Raw genomic sequence first — 18,386 nt, 5'->3', positions numbered from 1 at the left:
AAACGCATTGTTGCAGCCCCAGCTGTTGTGAAATGCGCGATATAAATAACGATGTATTTTATCAAATTGAATTAAAGATGACTATGACTTCATTCTGACTGGTCAGAATGTAATTGTGCATATCTCAATTATAGCACATATCTGCCGATTAATTGTATCTGTAATGAAGAATCACGTACAGGTGAATGCGAAAATTCTGTAATTTTGCCAAAACTGGCATCATTCGTCCTAGCCGAAAATGACGGTGGAGTGGTCAAGCGTGTTATTTTATATTATTCAAAACTGAAAATTACAGTAAGATCGCGTGTCAAAATGGTTTTAATGTGTCGCTTAAAAGTGACGTAGACAGCAGCGCCCCTTTCCTGTATCACGTTTCCACCTATCAACAATCATATTCGGGAGCAGACGCAGGCTTTAGCTTTAGCTCCTCTTTCTTTTGATGTTTAATCCATTCGTGACACGAGCATACGTCTAGTACCTCATTTGGTTAAAGCATGGTCACGTTGATGGTGTACCGGATTTAAGAACTTGCAGTGTGGAATTTATTTTTTTAAGGGGGATCCCGTCTTTTTCACGCCACCACAAGGACCTGAAATTTCACAGGGTAATCTCTCGCTCTGCGAATCTCAGTCCGTTGCTTCTTTGTGCACTAAGTTGACGTGTCGGTAACACTTGTCGCCATTTCCTCGTATGCTAGTGAACCAAAGCAAACAAAATTCACTGCATCAACCGTAATAATGGCAAGTGAGTGGGAAGAAATTCGACGTCTTGCAGCTGATTTCCAGAGGGCACAGTTTGCCGATACTACGCAAAGGTTATCCGAAAGGGATTGCATTGAAATTATTGCAAAACTGATCCAAGAAAAGAAAGTGGACGTGGTGCATACACTCGACGGAAAGGAGTACGTCACCCCAGCACAGATCACCAGAGAAATCCGAGATGAACTTTACCGTCATGGAGGGCGGGTAAATATTTTGGAGCTCCAGCAGATTATCAACGTCAATTGGGTCGACGTTGAAACTAGAGCAAGTGACATTGCAAAGTCAGACAGAAATGTTCAACTTGTGCTCGGACAACTTATTGATGACACCTACCTGAACCATTTGGCTGAGGAAGTCAATGACAGACTACAGGAAGCTGGTTTGATTAGCATTTCAGAGCTTTGTAAGAGCTACGATCTACCTGGGGATTTCCTAAACGATGAGCTTTCCAAGCGTCTCGGGAAGCTGATCCAAGGAGAACTGGATCAATACAGTCGGGGAATCATATTTACTCCAGCCTTTGTCGCCCGCCACACAGCCAAGATAAGAGGGTTATTCAGCGCAATCACTCGGCCGACGCCTGTCATCGGAATGATCAATGCTTTTGGGCTTCAGGAGCATCTCCTGTATTCTGTTCTGGAGGAACTGGTGACTACTGGACGCCTGAGAGGAACCATTGTTGGAGGACGACAGGACAACGCTGTATACATCCCCGATATTTACTCCAAAACACAGAATACTTGGGTGGATTCTTTCCTCCAACAGAATGGCTATTTAGAGTTTGATTCATTGAGCCGGCTGGGGATCCCCGAGCCCATAGGCCACATTAAGAAGCGCTTCAAGTGCCAGAAGCTACTTTTCCTCAGCACGGCTTGCGTGAGTCAGGCATTGGTTGACCAGGTCGAGGCCTCTGTAGAAGAAGCAGTCAGCTCGGCCACGTGGCTCGACGTACAACCAATTTTGCCAAGCTGCCTGTCAGAGGAGGACATGTCAATGTTGATCAACCAGGCTATGAGGAATACAAACGTGCAAACAGCTGCCCGGCTTCTCGGAGGCACAATTGTTGTCAGTGAAAAATGGATCGGTGAGTGCCTCAGTTTGTTTGATGATTCCATCCAACAGAAAGCTCAGAAGGAGTTCAAGAGTAATCCTGTGTTGCTGTTAACCGAAGAGGATGTGAAGAAAGCCTACCTGGTTGCGGAAAACTCTGGACTGTCAAAAAAGGACAAGAGGGAAGGAGAGCGCAAGAAAAAAGGTGCAGAGAGCAGCAGCAGCACAGTGAAAGCAGGAGGAGGGGGCAACGCCAGAGAGATCCGAATTCGTAAAACCAAGAAGAAAGGAAAGAAAGATGACGATGAAGAAACCAGACCTCAATCTAAGAAGAAGGAAGCCCCTTTCATGACACAGGAAGAAATAGTAGCTGTACTAGAGGACAGAGTGAATGACTGGCCACAAGAAATCTGCTCTGAGCTGGCGGAACATCTGGTGCAGCCTTTGAGCAAAACCTACCAGGAAGTGCTGCGGAGTTTGTTCGTTTCCACCACCTGTCCAGTTTCAGGTGCCAACAAAAAGTCTGTTAAGGATCTGCAGGAGGAGCTCACTAACCTGTACAACAACATCAGGCTGTTTCAAAAAGGCACCACGTTTTTCTCCGACGAAACTCAGGTCATCATTGCCAAGCACGTCCTCAAAACCGTCGGCACCGATGTCACCAACATCCTCGTCAACTTCCTCGCCGCCGACCTTATGATGTGCGTCGAGAACCCGGGCACCATAACCACCGAGCTACGTTTGAAGATTTTGGCCAAAGTGTCAAATGAGACTAAAGCGCCCATGATGAAGCTGCACAACTGTCTGAGTGGTAAAACAATGGAAGAGTTTCTGGAAAACGTTGAGACCGCTGCGGAGGTGTGCGGCTTCATGCTGAAAAAGGCCGACAAGAAAAAAGAGCGACAGGCTTTCTTACTGCACCGCCAGACTCTGACCGAGCAGCTGAAAGCCGCGGAGGACCCCGCTCTGGTCCTCCACCTCACCAGCGTGCTGCTGTTTCAGGACAGCACCCACTGCATCCTTCACGCTCCGGGACGCTGCGTACCTCACATCATTGGTACCCTCACGGGCCGCATCCCCACGGAGAAGCACCAGCTGCTTACCGTCTATCAGAGCTTGGTGGTGAAGCAACTGATGAGCCAGAGTCCAGGACGGAAGCAGGAAGACGAGGATAACGCCGAGCAGCAGGATGACGAGACGTCAAGTGTCCTGGCCCAGTTCAAAGTTTTGACACCACAAGTCAAGGAGCTGGTGCTTTCCCAAAGGAAGATATCGATGAGCGAGGCTAACCCTTCCAATAAATGATACAAACGTTGGTTTCTGATGAACTTATTCGCCGCCAGACGCTTTCAAAACTGAGTTCTCCACTTCGCCAGAAGTTTAGAATCAGGATGTGTTTCAGTGCAGCAGTTTGTAGTTTGGATTCAAGGGGACAAAAATAAACATTCATGGCAGTGATCCAGCTAATTCATAACAAGTATGCAAGTTTGTAATTATTTTTCTGATTTATTATGTTGAAAAGATTGACTTCAATCATGGTCCTAGTGTGCTTCACATGAAAAGTGGCTTGAGAATGTCATGCTTTGTGCCAATAAAACTGAACAAAGCTAAAAAGCTGTTCCTGGTCTGTTATATTTTCCAGAGGGATGAGTAGTATTTTGTTATTAATATTTTTACTACAGTCGTGCTCGCAAGTTTACATACCCAGAGAGAATTTGTAACACGTGCATCTTTTATTTAAACACGTTTGGCTTTTAATAGGATTCAAATGAAGATAATTTAGAATGGCACAATCATTAAAGTGTAGCAAAAAAGAAAACGAGATTGTCCCCATTTGGTCACCAGTTATATTTTCCTTAAAAAAAAAAAAATTAATCAAATTTTCACATTCTGCCTGGCTATGTGAATTTATGAGTGCAACTCATGAGCAAAAGTAAAATCTAAAGGCAGGTTAGCATTTTTTAGAATAAAGTAGTACTTTTTCCCGCGTTATAAAAGTCATTTTGTGACAATAATACACTTCATTTCAACACAGTTTTATTTTTTAAGTCATGTTTTTTCAGAACAAAAATAAGGATTTACGATTTACAATGAGGTTGTCCTGTACCTTTTGACAAAAAAAAAAAACATTCACAGGGGAAATTAATTTTATGGGATTATGTAGACAATTAGTAATGGAAGAAAATATTTGTGTCTATTTTAAGTTGCATCAGTTCAAAGAAAACATTACGAAGCTTTTTGTCCTTAGAATTTTTGCATTAATGGTTTTTAGGGTAGTTTTGTTTCGTTTCATATAAAAGGTTTTTCCAAGTTAAGTTTTTTTTTTAAGAGAATTTTATTTGCCATGATTATTTTGCTCCTAGGGAGAATTAACTGCAACCCCCCCACTGTTTTCGATGACAAAAGTTGTATTGAGCCGTCATTTCTTTTTTTAATAGGAAGTCATTTTTAAGTCACTGTATTTTTCTGTTTTACCCTTGCAAGAAAAACGTTCCTAATAGTATTTTAGAAGAATAAAGTGAAATGTTTTTTACAGAGAAAAATCAGTTTTACGAGTACCGACGTTTGGGAATAAATTCTTATGTTACTGTTCTGTGTAAAAGGCAATGACAAAGAACAGGAGGTTGAAACATTTATTCCATTTGAATTAATACTTATATACATAAAAAAATTTAAAAAAACATTACTTTCCACAGTAGTTCCAGTGGCGTTCATTGGGCAGCACCTGAGCAAGTCTGAGGCAGCAGCTGACTGTGGGCTCATAAAAAATATATTCTTGCTGCTCCTCCGTCTTCAGCGTCGGACATCGGAACAGGGAGGGTTTCGGTCTTTTGACCAGAGTTTTCTTTGTCACGCAGCCCAGTTCTACCAGCGACTGCATGAGAAAAGAGAAAATGAGTGAGGAATAAAGAAGAGAAGGCGGTGCATGGGTAAGGAAATATTTTGGGGATGTTTTCACCTGGAGCAGCTCCAGAACGACGACAGGCTGCAGCACTCCTCCGTAATAAGACAGCAGCCTTTGCTGAGGGATGCCGGGACGGGACATGATGTGGTAGAGGATGGCCTCCAACATGCCTTTGCACAGCTGACGGTTGAGCGTCCCGTCCACCAAGCGCCACGGACGGCTCACGAAGCTCACCGTGTCCCTGCTGGATTCACAGAAACAGTAAAGACATATTTTGCTAAGGCAAAAAAATGTGAAATGAAGAAAAAACCCCGCTTCCAACAGGGGACAATTGTAACATGAAAACATAGATTATTTTTCTAAAAAAAAAAAAAGACCTTGTTGACCACTTATTGTTGTTGCTGTTTTGTAAAGGCAGCACTGACACAAAACGGAAAAAAAAAGTTGACAAAATATACTTGATGCCGATTCATTGAATAAAACTTACTCATGAAGGTCAACCTGTTGCTCTAAAGTGGCTTCTCCGTCTTTCTCCTCTGTCTCGTCCACAGCAGGATCGGACTTTTCCTCCATTTCCACGCTCTCGCATCCCGTCGAAACCTTTCTCGCAGAGTCCTCAGCTTCTGGCTTTATCGGCAATTCGTCCTCCTCATCCTCCTCTTTCTCGAGTCCTTTGTCCCTTGCCATTTTTTTTGCCTGAGGCTCCTCTTTCGTGTCGATGTCCTGCCGGGCTTCACCCCTTCGCCTCTTGTGCAGGAAGGGAATGTTGTGCTGGGAGGCATTCTTGCTGGTCCCTGCTGCAAGCTCGGACCAGTTCCTGGGGTTGATGGTGAGGATCCAGGGCTCTGCGTGCTGGACGAGCACCCAGCGAATGCCGTAGCCGCCCACCCTGAGGACCTGACCATCGTCTTGTAAATCCTGCACAGGACAAAAGTAGAAACACAAAAGAGATGGTCTGGGAAAAAGCAGGCGTTGTGGTCTACACAGCAGCTACGTAGTCATTCTCTCCTGATCCGGTGTGATAGTGGACTTACCTCCAGGTACTGCTCCAGGCTCCTGCTGCGTCCGGATTGCGGGAAACGGAGGTGAGCGAGCTCCTGGAACAGGTCCACCTGGTCTACCCCCCTTTCTCCTGCTCCGTCCAGGTGCTTCCTCAGCAGGGTGCTCGCCTCCAAGTCCTCAGACGAGTAGCCGGAGCAAAGGGCCGGACTGGGCGCAACGTTCTGGATGCAGCGCGTGAGGACGGACGGCAGCAGTGATGGGCCAGATTTAGAGAAGTCCAAAGGAATGCCGTCGTCACTTAACAGGCCGCAAACTGGCGTTTGTCTAAGCTGCATTCTGAGCACGCATGACTCCACCACTATGTTGTCGGTGGTGTTCAGGTTCCGGAGTTTAACTGTGAACCCCAGTCAATATTAATGGATAGCATTCTTATTCTTTAGCAACACCAGAATATCAAATATTAACGTACCAATGCCGGGAATGCAAAAGCCTTTCATTATCAAGAACTTGGTGTGTGAAGCCCGATGAGCATTGACTCGCAACTTCTTTTTGCCCTCGCATTCCTCGCCGGCGACATCGTCCTCATCATCCTCTTCTTCCAATGACACCATGCTAGAGACAAATTTGATTTATACATTACATTAGTAAAAGAGGTCATTAGCTAACTAGTTTGCAAGCTAACTAACTAGGTAGCCACCACACTCATCACTGGCGATGTCGTCCTCTTTCTCCATGATACCATGCTGAAGCCCAGTCTGATTCGTACAATACAATAACAATGAAGGTAATTAGCCAACTTGCTAGCTATCATGCTAACGAACAAGCTAGCCAGCTTGTTCATATTCCTCGCCAGCCTCCTCTTCCTGAATCAGATTCAATATATTAATAAAAGTGGTAATTAGCCAGCCATCTTGCTTGCTAGCTAAAAAGAAACAGCCAGTGAGTCAGCTAACTCGCCCTCATCACTGGCAATCTTGTCCTTCTCCACCATGCTGAAGCCCAATCAGGTTTATCCATGCATTCATTATCTTAACCGCTTGTCCTCACAAGGGTCGCGGGGGTGCTGGAGCCTATCCCAGCTGTCTTCGGGCAGTAGGCAAGGTCCACCCTGTCCAGTCGAAGGGCACACAAAGACAAACAAGCATCCACACTCACACCGAGGGACAATTTAGAGTGCTCAATCAACCTACCATGCATGCTTTTTTGGAATGTGGGAGGAAACGATGAGGCAGACGTGCTAACAATTTATCCACTGTGCCACGCCCATTCAGCTTTATACAATACAAGAATAAAATAGGCAATTAGCTAACTTGCTCTAAGTCACTAACCATTACGTCCATGGCAGAAAATTGGCGACACTTCTGGCAAATATCGTTACCACCTAAGGTGGATGAGAAGTAGCTAGTCATGTACACACAGAGCAACAATAGAAAATTGGAAATGGAGAAGCTCTGCTAACTGCTAAAACAATCTGAAATGTAGAGCAGCGAAACACCAGAATAAGTCCATAGGGGATATAAATTCTAGCACGCCATCATAAAGGACATACCTTCTGATGTCATTGTCCACCAGGTTGCTGTCCACCACGACCATCTTATTGGGAATGGAGATGTGAACAGACAGGAGTCCCAAACTCATCAGCGTGAGCGTCACTATGCATGCTCCTCCAGGAGAGTCCAGATGGAAGGGCATCATTCCAGAATGTTCCAGATCGCCGGTTCGGCAGCCTTCTGCTTCCTCGCCATTCTCTGTCCGGTTTTCCGTCTCCAGATGGTAGGAGACAGAAGACCTGTCGTTGCTTGTACCGTTATTCAGCAAAGTCTTCAGGAAGCGGAACGAGTCGGTACACAGGGTGTAAGGAAAACGCCATGAAAATAACCTGTCAGGGAAAAAAGCATTTACAATACACCTGGATCAAGAGTACGCAGCCAATTTCCTGGCATAAGTATTGTGTAGTAAAGCAAAGTACAATTCTCAAACGGCTGTTTGATCTATAAGCGGAAAATGTAGATTGTTATTATTTTCAAAATTTACATTTTGATTTTATTTTGTGAGCAAAAATGTTTGGTAAACTTCAGTTTGAGTTATTTAGTAATTTTTTTGTTAAGTACAATAACATACCTGAAGTAGGACTGCGAGAGCTGGAAGGACATGGGCAGGATGGGCAGCGCTCGGTTCTTCTTGCGTCCCGTCACCCGACAGACGCGGCGTTGGTTGACCATATGACGTTTCCGGCACTCAATGAACACCTGGCACAGTAGCTCCTGCGAGTACTGACTGTAAATGTGGAAAGTCTGATGGGGAGAAAGTCAGCATTTTGTGAGGAAGATATGGTACTACTGCAAGAATAAAGTCTTAAATTTGTGAGCAAAAGTAAGTGAGAAACATACTACTGCAACGATTAAGTCATATTTTTCTGGGGAAAAACAATGAGACTACAAGAATGAATTTGTAATTTTACGGGGAAAATATGATGACAATCGAGGAAGGGGAAAAAAGTTAGAGTAAAATTTTGTGACAAAAACACAATACAAGTTCAGTAGAGGAGAAAAAGTTGGAATTTTGTGAGAATAACAGAAATATAGCAAGGATAAAAAAATAATTAAAATAAAAAATGTAGCACAAGATGAATCAATTTCTGCAGAAATTGCGTGTGAATGCCGAATGAAGAAATACAGAATGTGGAATCAAAATGAATGAGGTGGAATGGGATTATGCCAAATGAATGATGTTAAATGATATTGAACAATGCTTTGATGTGGAATGATATTGGATGATTACATTATATGGAATGAGATGAAATGATATTGTTGAATGTGTGCAATATGTGAGTGAAAAACATGAAATTTTAGGAAAGAAAGAATTGCGGGAATGTTGAATAATTGTTTCCAAGGTGAAGTGAATGAGCATTTTGAATGTAGAATGGGAACCAATTGTTGAATGTGTCATTGGAAATGAATGAGGAATTTTTGGGTCAAAAAATGTAGAATGGAATGTGGAAAGGTTATGCGCTGGAGAAATGAATGGCAGGGTGAATTGACAGGGCCGAACATTTAGAATAGGAACGAGAATGAATTTTGAGTAGGAACAATACAAGCCATAACCCAAACCCATGGCATCGAACTGATTGGGGAAATTTGTTGGTGAAAAATATGCACTATTTAGGTGAACAGTTTAGAATTTCTGCTCGTTGGGAATCGTGGGAATGTTGAAAATTGATCCCAAGGTAAATGAATGAGCTGAATATTTTGAGTTTCGAATGGGAGCCAATTGTTGAACGTCTCATTGTAAATTAACGGGGATATATCGGGTGAAAAATGTTCAATTGTGAGAAAACTAAATATTTGGAATGAGAAAAGTAATAACTTGCAAGGCATGAATTTTTGGAATATGTTCAAGTTGGAATGGTTTGAATCCGTCTGGAATTGTAGAAGTTGTTGAAGGATGAAAAATAGTGGGAAAAAATGCATTTTCCTTTTTATTTCATTCCTTCAATGAAAATGTTTCAGTTTTACATTTTGTTACTTGGTTTGTTTTTGTGAACTACATAATACCTGAAAGGATCTGGACTCCTTCATCTGATTGTTGGTCATGGCAAGTGTACTCTGGATGAGGTTGAACAACACTAAGGCGTGGATATCCGATGTGCTGCAACGGACAGACAGTATGAAAAGCTTCATTCGCATTGGCGGAAAAAGAAAATTTGGTGGAACTTGTACCAAGTCAGGTTGTCTCTGTTGGGAATCTGCTTGTTGGTGTCTATTGTGCACACTTTGGACCTGTGGAAAAACAATGATTATCACACACTCCGGCCGTTGATCATTCCCAGCTTCCTCACTTACTGTGAGAAGACTTGATGTTTGGTTTCGGGCATGTTCACATCGTCGGCATGGAGGACCGAGGTGAACTTTTGTCGGAGGAGCTTGACGTACTCACTGAATGCTTTGGTGCAATCCTGAAGATGAGATCTGATTAGAAATAGCGTCTGAACTCAGAACAGTATTTATGGGGGGAAAAAATGTACATCTGCATTATTTGGATCAGCAGGTTTGTTGGCCTGGAGCTGTTTGATCAGATCTTTGTCCTGATAGATTTCAGCCAGGCAGATCCTGTACAACAAAATAACAATGTTGGATTACGACATTGGACACCAGCAGTCCTATTTGAAAACACAACAATCTAGTCATATAAGCCTCAAGTGTATTTTTAATCTAATTAACTATTTATTTAGTTTTATATGCCGTTGAATATTTGGCATTTTTGTAATAAATTTTCATTTTGTCAAACATTTCCATAATATTTTAACTGACAGAATATTTTTATCCAATAATTTTGTGTTTTCTTTATGTTGTAATGATTCTCAGATTTGTGTAATTTTGCAGAATATTTTTTGTCTATTATTTGTCTTCTAATTATGTATTTTTCTGACACTTTATATTTATTTGTGTCTATTTTTTTGTGCTGCAGTTTTCATTTAAATTAATTATTTTCACATATTTTGTGCATCAAATATTATTTGTCTCAACTTTTGCGTCCATATCTAATAATTGGTCTAATATTCTTTGTTTTCCCCTGTCATATTTTGGTCTTATATTTTTCCTCCAATATCGATTATTTCTGTCTAATATTTGTTTATTTTCAACTAATAGTTTGGATTATTTTCCATCGAAATCTTTTGTCTAATAACCTCTAAGTTTATTTGTAATTTAGTTCAATTCTGTTTCTTTCACAGTTTGTCTATTTTTGTCTGAAATTTCATCTAAAGATTTTACTTCATATAATGTGTAATCTTCTATTATTGTTAAACATTTTACTTGTTCCTTATACTTCAATTTTTTTTTTTTAAGATTTATCTTTTTTTTTTTTCATGTAACACTTTTGTATACTTGTTGAACATATTACAATTGTTCTCATGTTTTTGTAATATGTCATTTTTGCCCGAGATTCTACCGTTGGTGATTATTTTGTTTAACATTACGTATTACTGTCCCAAAAACTGTCTAAATATTTTTTTAGAAAAGGATTTTTTAATTTATCTTTTGCAACATAAAACCAATACACACAACCGAGAACTTCGGCTTGTCTAGCAAGGCTAAAGTTAATTTCCTAAAAAGAAAACCACAACAGCTATTGATGTTGCGCTTTCCTGAAAAGAAAAGTCCGAAAATTATTTTCTCTGTGGTGGGAAGACCAACCTGTAGTTGAGGAAGGTTTGAGGATTTTTGAGGATATAGCGCGTGCGCCGCCCGACCGCTTGCGACGTTTTGTCCTCGGACATCTGAAACTCCGCCTGGAGCAGGTCTCGTACCCCACAGTTGACAATGAACGTCCTCCGTAACTGAAAGCCATCACACACACATACACACACGCGCGCACACACACCCACCCACCCCCACACACACGCACACACACAATGAGCAGACATGCTCAGGGAGCTTGCCTAAATACGGGCCATGCTTACCTTGCTGTTGAGCAGATGCGAAGCGACGGCACACAGCATGAGCAGAGAGTCCTCCTGCACCGTCCAGATGACTCGCTGCCTGGTCATCTTTTTCAAGGCTTGGTGGTCGGCCTCATCATGAGAAGTGGGGCGCTTCTTGGGCTCTACACGCAGGGCGACAAATGAAAAGTCAAACCAAGTACATATACATGTATGTATATACACAGGGTTCAAAGTTAACTTTAAAAACTGCTTGCCCACAGGGCAAGTGCCACTAAAATTTGCCTTGCCCGAGTGGCCAAATTACTTGCCCAACTTGGGCAAGTGACAATTTTTTTTCTCTTGCCCGAAGATTAAATTACCTTGCCCTGAGTGACTTTTTGCATGACAAAGTGTCTAATTACAAATTGCATGAATTTTTTGTTCGGACAGTTCCTGCCTAGAAAGAATTAAAAATACGTTACAACCATAAGGGGTTGCTTATATAAAAATGTATCATGTATTGACACATTAATTAGGTGACCCAGGATTATGTTATTCCTTCATGAGTTCTATGTTGCAGACGTTGCAGGCATTAAGAAACAGTCAATGAAGCATATGTCCGTAAGGAGCTGGCAGCTGGCAGGTAGAACTGATCCTGTGAAAGCTAGACTAAGAATAAAATTTTTATGGTTGTAAAATGTGTGCCACAAATGTAAATAAACATATAATCTGATAATCATAAATTAATCTTGTTTTCATCATCAACCATGAAACTCTGCTCACAACAGCATGTATGTGTGCAGTTATTGAAAATGTTAATTGTAGTTTTAATAATTAACAAATCTGCATGTTAAATTGGGAAAATGATATTACAGCAATCCAGATTATCAATTTTAAATCGCGGAGAGCCTATTAATTGAGTAATCACATGAGTAAATTATGAGTGTGGGAAATTTGTGTATTCCTTTAAGACCAGTGCCTGTGGTGCTGCCTCCATAAGTTTCAAAGCATAAACAGAACACAGTCACTGACACTATGTCAGGTCACATCATGGAGCGAATGAATTAACAGCCAATAATCAAATATTACTCCCTTCCTTACTCACAACTGAATTGTCTACTTAAAAATATTCGAGCTATTTTAGTCATGTCAGAGGAATCCGAAATGTTCGGATTTGAACGAAATCGTCGCCACTTGTAAACATGCGCAGAAGGTAAGAAAACTTCCGGCTGTCAATTTTCGGCCGAAATATCGTAGGTTTTTGTTGTGTTTTTCAAACTTCAAAGGGGATGCAACTACAGCGAGTTCCAATACTGCGGGATTTATTGACGTCCACTTTAACTCGACATTCACTGAACTAACTGATCCCCGTAGCGCCCGCCCATTGCCCCCGATAAGGCCAATGGACCATACCACAACGTAAGGGGTGTCTGGGTTAAACCATCACCATACAATAATAATAATAATTTGCCCTTTATTAGTCCCACAATGGGGAAATTCGAGATTCGAACCCAGGCCTCCTGGGGAGACTGGGTCCTGAACGCAGCGCCTTAGACCACTCGGCCATCCTGGCAGCAGTGCACACAAACAGATCACGACACAGTTTTCGTCGGAATTAAAGATATTTGGCTGCATTAAAAAATGCTTGCCCGGTCGGGTAAGTTGCCCATAATTTTACCTTGCCCGTGGCCAAATTTCACTTGCCCCGGGCAATCGGGAAGCGGTTAACCGCGAACGCTGTATACACACACACACACACATATATATATACATATATATATATATATATATATACATATACACATATACATATACACATGTATATATATATATATATATATATATACAGTGAAACCCCGGTTATCGCGGTTAATGGGGACCGAGACCACCCGCGAAAACTGAAAATCTGCGAAGTAGCGGCGGCCCTTCAAAAATGCTAAAAAAAAACCTATACAGGTATACAGTATACCCCCCTGTATACAGTACACCATATAGAATACGGTAGAGAGAGAGAGAGAGAGTGAAATTCATGTTATAACAAAAAAAAAAAAAAATTATTATTAAAACTTATTATTTTTTTATTCCCCAGCCATTATTTTTGTATTTATTCAATTACTTCTTTTTGTATTTATTTAATTACTTCGACTTTTACCTGCTCGTACGCCGTCCGGTGTGCCCTGTGAAATGAAAGGTGGCATTCTTCATTTATTTATTTATTCATTCATAACTGACAGCCTCGCGCTCCGCTCATGCCCGGGCGGAAGTTGTTCCTCTTCGGCTTAACTGCCACGCATGCCGGCCGGTCTCCTCCGGAGCTCTCGTACGGTCCCGAACGGAGCGAAATGTCGCTCCGCCCGTGCCCGGGGAAGGTGCTCCTCTACGGCTTAACTGCCACGCACGCCGGCCGGAGCTCTGGTACGGTCCGAACCGCGCAAAACGTCGCCCCCGATTGTACCCGAGGGAACGTGCTCTTCTTCGTCCACTCTCCTCTTCGCCCACGCTCTTCTTCGGCGCACGCCGGCCGTCTAACCGCTCCAGCGCCCCTTCGGGCCGCTCGGCGAAACTACAATGTCCCCGCGGAGCGGAGCGAATGGAGAGCCCCGATCGTGCCCGGGCAAAAAAGTTTTTAATTTTTGAATATTTTTTAGACCCGCGAAGCACTGAACCCGCGAAAGGTGAACCGCGAAGTAGCGGGGTTTCACTGTAGATATATATATATATATATATATATATATATATATTTTTTTTTTTTTTTTTGCAGGGCTCAGTCCAACCTTTTTTCTTCTTGCGGGGAACCTTGACAACCTCTTTTTTGGGTCTCTTCCTCTTCCTTCGCTTTCCTCCGACCACCTCCTGGTTCCTGGATGATGGCTCAAATGCCACCTGGTCACAAAGACACAAATTTTCTTTTTTTTTTTTCCTAGGGAAATTTCTCCAAACATTTTGGACTAACATTTTTACCTAATATTCTATTTCAAGTTCAAGATCAAGGTGAAATTTGTTTGAAATGTCATACACAGCAAGATTTAAAAATATAAAGAAATAAAACAAGATAAAATGAGTACTAGTTAAAACAAAAGGGCAGAAGCAAAGCCATCCCACACTACATGTGTTTGTATTGTATATTTTTCATTTTTAAATACCTATATTTAATATATTTATCAACTGTGGATTTGTGAAGCCCTTTGACACTCTTTTGTGATTACCAGCTATACAAATAAACTTGGCCATTGTATTTTTAGTTGAATATTTTCTTTTCTAATATTTGTCTTTTTTATTAACATATTTAGTTTAATTTAGAATGTATACTGTGTATTTATATTAATTATTCAACTTTTTCATGTATTATTTCACATTACCTCTAATAATTTGTATTTTTCCTCCAATATCTTTGGCTAATATCTGTATTTTTCCTCCATCTTTTTCTTGTAAGTTTTTTTTGTCTATTTTTTCATTTTTCTGTAATATTTGTGGTAAAATGTTTTGTCTATTTGCATGTGATTAACACATATTTTTATCAGTTCAGAAAAATTATTTTATTTTTCATGTTGAATATTTGTATTTTGCGTGTAATATTTGGAATTAAAAAAAGAATTGTCATTTTTGTCATAATATTAATAAGAGGGACATGAAAATGTACCACAGCAGGCTGATAATATCTTGGTGAAGCAGCACGTCGCATATTACCCCAAGTTATTCCTGCAGCCACCACTCTGTTCATATAAAAACGCAATCTCCTCACCTCCACATTTTCTTCTGTCACCGCCGCCTTCTTTGCAGTGAAAAAGCGATATGAAGACGCTCCTGTGAAAAATGCGGAAATAAGCGGTCATACAGGGAGCATCTAAAAGGACGTGAGGAGCAGTACAACGTCAACCAACAGCAAACTGACCGGCTTTCAGTGCGGCCCGTAGCGCTTCTTTACTCAACAGGCTCTTCAGTCGCACTTTGGCATTCTCGGACACGCTGGGCCGCTACAAAGCAACAGAAACAGAATAACACACACTGGCATGAGAGCAAAAATCTGATATGCCAAGAGCCAAAACATCACCAGGCGTTCGTTCATACCTTTTTGCAGGACAGCAGCCGGTTAGTCCACAACCAGTTGCGCTTCAGATGAGCGAATAAATCAGAAGGCAGTCCGCCGGCGCCTTTCCCGTCGCCCGGCGTGGTGCCGTCGTCACACACGTTGTTGCTGCCCCTGTTGGTGCGTACATGCATACATATTTGAGACAATCACAATTTGGAGATGGGATTATTATTCTCATATTTGGTGTTTTCTGAAATCCTCAAGTCTCTTGTGTATACTTCATCTAATATCTCGTTTTTGTTTTTTTGTCAAATTATTTTGTGTTTTTGTTTAATATAGCATTTTTCCACTTTATTTTTTTTCTTAAAATGTTCAGTTTTGTTCTAAGATTAAGGTATTTTAAATTTTTTTTGTGGAATATTTTCAACCTATATTTTTCTTTACCACAAATCATTTTTTCTGTTCATTTTTCATTGCGGTAAAAAAAAAAAAAAACTAGAGCGATTGAACCTTTGGCCATCTGGTTGCGACAGGAGGGTAGGTTTGAGGGCTGGTAGGGTTCATAAATTATCATTATATGCTGACGACCCCCATTTGTATGTGGCCAACCCTCCTGCCTCTCTCCCAGTGGTCTTCGGAATATTACATACTTTTGTCTTCTATTCGGGCTCTAAACTAAATTTTCATCAACGTGAACTTTTTCCTACTAACACATCTGCCAAATGTATTCCCCACTCTTTTTTCATCTTCTAGTAAACTTCAGATGGATTCAAGTATCTGGGGGCCCAAATTGCTAACTCAACGAACCACCTTTTTGACAATTTGGGTCTTCTAAATTTTCTTTTCACTTTTCGGTCTGTTCCCCACTCATCTTGACCACCTCTAACCTTTCTTCTAGTCCAGTTGTAATTGCCACAATTAGAATTTGAGTTCAGATTAGGAAAAGCCGGGCTGTCTATAAAGCCTCTAACTTTGCACCCATGGTAAACAATCATTAATTTTTGTAATTTCCAATTAATATTTTGTGTTATTTTGGCAAGTGTTTTTCTTTTTCAAATTTTTGTAATGGATTTGAGTTGTGTGTGATATTTTTTTATTTGTTGGTCAGACTAACTGCATATCTTCTAATGGTTTTATTGATTATTTGCATTTTCATAATTTCATAATGTTACGTACAATGCAACATTACACATTTTATTTTGTATATTTTGGCATAAATCTTTTATATTTTTCAATGAAGTCTAATATTTGCATATTTTCCTGCACCTACTTGAGCAAGGAAGCCATTCCCATAAAGAGGCGTCGATCATGCACAAAGAACGGCGTCACCTCATCCTCAGAGGCGCCTCGCTTGGGGCGAATCAACCCTGCAGGAAAATAAAACAAAAATTCCAAACTTGAACTTTTTAAGACCATCCAAAAGGTTCATACATGCGCGTGTACATACCCAGAGGCGTGTTGAGGCAGACACACATGAGGTCGAACCAGTACGTGTCCACATCCTCTGTGCTGCTGAAGGTGTAGTGGCGCCTGTCAAAGGGTTTGTCGGGAGGCTCCTCCACCAACCAATAGTGCGGCTCTGCGTTGATGGTGTCGACAATGGTGGCGCTGCGCTTCAGGTAACAAAACAGCTGCAAAAGACAGCGATAAAGTTCACACGGATATGGCACACACTTTTAGGATTAATAATAATTCTAATAAGAATGAATTGTATTTCTAATGCCTTGAGAGACTTACAAGCTGCGGTAGGAATGTGACATATATAAATCTTTGGATTTATATGATATTTCCTAGAACATTTTTTTCCAAGAACACTGGTCAACAGCTAATTTTAATCAAATGGCTTTGTGTACTTTTACCACGCGTTTTAATTTATAGCTATGACGTTTCAGAGGGGAAAAAAATCCACCTGTTGCTGAACCTAACCCTTAATTATTAAATGTTGCTATATTACATATTATATTATAGTGAAAATCTGATGTGCTAGAGGAAAAAAGGGCAACTTCAGAATCAGTGCAAAAAAATGATCCAGAAAAGTTTACTTGTACCTCTGATCAAATAAAATAAGTACAATTTGAACAGCAGAGTAGAAAATGAAAATTTACTTTGCAGAAAAAACGTGTTATGAACAAGAATAAAGTTCAGAAATTCACTTGTCGAAATAACTGCTTTTTTTTTTAACTTTGACAAAAAAAATATTTTTTTATCCCTTTGACATTTTTGGTTACATGTTTTTGTGACCTTCGGCTTGTCCTGTCAAGAAGTTTAAGTCCTTGAAAAAAATTCTCGCCAGTATGAGATGCCTATACCAAAACTGGGAAGAACTTTCTACTCTTCCTACACTTACCATGTCTTTCTCCTTCAGCTTCTCCACAGGAGCTAAGTGCAGCAGGCCCATGCAGACCAAGCGCTGCAGGTTCTCGAAGAAGAGGTAAACATATTTCCTGGTAAGGTGAGAAGATATTTAGACCCGCAAACAATCGCTAAGATACGGAAGGCTGTACGGGGTTCAAATGACCGTCTGAAAAAGAGCTTCCTTCTAATTGCCAGGGGCAACTGTCGAATCAGATGGTGCTGCTTCACGGGGTCGTTCAAGTACTCCTCCAAGCCGTCAACCTGCGGATGGACACCACACCAAACATGGATCAGAGAAAGGAAATGGAACTGATTTAAGCTTGACCCACATCACCGCCTTCTGTATTATTAGTTAAATGTTTTTGTCTTCTTTTGTTTTTCACTTTAAATTTTTTTTGTCCATTTTTGCTTCTAGTATTTGTTTATTTACTATTTTTAATCATTTAATGCTGGTGTATTTTTTTTGTGAAATGGTTATTTGACATTTATTTTGTCAAAGATTTTTAAATATATTGGCATGCATTGGCTCCCCGCGTCCTCCGGGTTTGAATTAAAGGTGCTTTTACTCGTTCTTAAATGTCTGAACAGTCTTGGTCATCTTAGTTATCAGACCTGCTTTTATCATATCAACCCTCGTGGATCCTAAGGTCCTCGGGCACCGGCCTTTAAATTACTCCAAGGATTAGAAACAAAAAACAAGCTATAGAATAGCCTGTCAGAGAACCTCAGGTCCACGGAGACAGTTGATATTTTTAAGAGAAGGCTCAAGACAAGTTCAGCTTTTGAATACATGTATTTATTTACTCTTTAAATTTAAGCCTAGTTTCATCTAATTTTACTGTCTTTTAGTTTTGAGTCCCT

General features: G+C 40.9%; 2 protein-coding genes across 2 annotated transcripts in view; one reads left to right on the top strand and one right to left on the bottom strand.

Moving 5' to 3' along the window:
* The first annotated feature begins 367 nt into the window (after positions 1 to 367).
* On the top strand, positions 368 to 3,429 carry ufl1 (UFM1-specific ligase 1). Its single transcript, XM_088303584.1, has 2 exons — positions 368 to 604; positions 698 to 3,429. Exon 2 carries the CDS (start codon positions 738 to 740, stop codon positions 3,114 to 3,116), a length of 2,379 nt encoding a protein of 792 aa, XP_088159710.1. The 5' UTR covers positions 368 to 604; positions 698 to 737; the 3' UTR covers positions 3,117 to 3,429.
* Positions 3,430 to 4,430: 1,001 nt separating this feature from the next.
* The window catches only part of gtf3c1 (general transcription factor IIIC subunit 1), a 28,869-nt gene continuing 14,913 nt past the window's right edge, over positions 4,431 to 18,386 (bottom strand). Inside the window, exons 18-38 of the mRNA XM_088303585.1 lie at positions 17,689 to 17,786; positions 17,518 to 17,614; positions 16,618 to 16,801; positions 16,441 to 16,537; positions 15,209 to 15,341; positions 15,033 to 15,114; positions 14,883 to 14,944; positions 13,915 to 14,023; positions 11,180 to 11,322; positions 10,914 to 11,056; positions 9,743 to 9,827; positions 9,561 to 9,673; positions 9,438 to 9,497; positions 9,273 to 9,366; positions 7,840 to 8,012; positions 7,268 to 7,597; positions 6,188 to 6,330; positions 5,751 to 6,112; positions 5,204 to 5,634; positions 4,771 to 4,960; positions 4,431 to 4,686 (exon numbers count right to left, since the gene is read on the bottom strand). Coding sequence (XP_088159711.1) covers positions 4,495 to 4,686; positions 4,771 to 4,960; positions 5,204 to 5,634; positions 5,751 to 6,112; positions 6,188 to 6,330; positions 7,268 to 7,597; positions 7,840 to 8,012; positions 9,273 to 9,366; positions 9,438 to 9,497; positions 9,561 to 9,673; positions 9,743 to 9,827; positions 10,914 to 11,056; positions 11,180 to 11,322; positions 13,915 to 14,023; positions 14,883 to 14,944; positions 15,033 to 15,114; positions 15,209 to 15,341; positions 16,441 to 16,537; positions 16,618 to 16,801; positions 17,518 to 17,614; positions 17,689 to 17,786 — 3,321 coding nt within the window. The 3' untranslated portion in view covers positions 4,431 to 4,494. The remainder of the gene's footprint in view (positions 4,687 to 4,770; positions 4,961 to 5,203; positions 5,635 to 5,750; positions 6,113 to 6,187; positions 6,331 to 7,267; positions 7,598 to 7,839; positions 8,013 to 9,272; positions 9,367 to 9,437; positions 9,498 to 9,560; positions 9,674 to 9,742; positions 9,828 to 10,913; positions 11,057 to 11,179; positions 11,323 to 13,914; positions 14,024 to 14,882; positions 14,945 to 15,032; positions 15,115 to 15,208; positions 15,342 to 16,440; positions 16,538 to 16,617; positions 16,802 to 17,517; positions 17,615 to 17,688; positions 17,787 to 18,386) is intronic.

The sequence above is a fragment of the Idiotropiscis lumnitzeri genome, chromosome 8 (assembly GCF_059441095.1).
Source record: "Idiotropiscis lumnitzeri isolate Australia: NSW breed Sydney's pygmy pipehorse chromosome 8, RoL_Ilum_1.0, whole genome shotgun sequence".
NCBI lineage: Eukaryota > Metazoa > Chordata > Actinopteri > Syngnathiformes > Syngnathidae > Idiotropiscis > Idiotropiscis lumnitzeri.
Note: the sequence above shows the minus strand (reverse complement) of the source record. Positions and strands in the feature narration are given on the sequence as shown.

Bases quoted from the DNA above. Each gene is read 5' to 3' on its own strand.
- ufl1 (XM_088303584.1), top strand. From the start codon at position 738: ATGGCAAGTGAGTGGGAAGAAATTCGACGTCTTGCAGCTGATTTCCAG.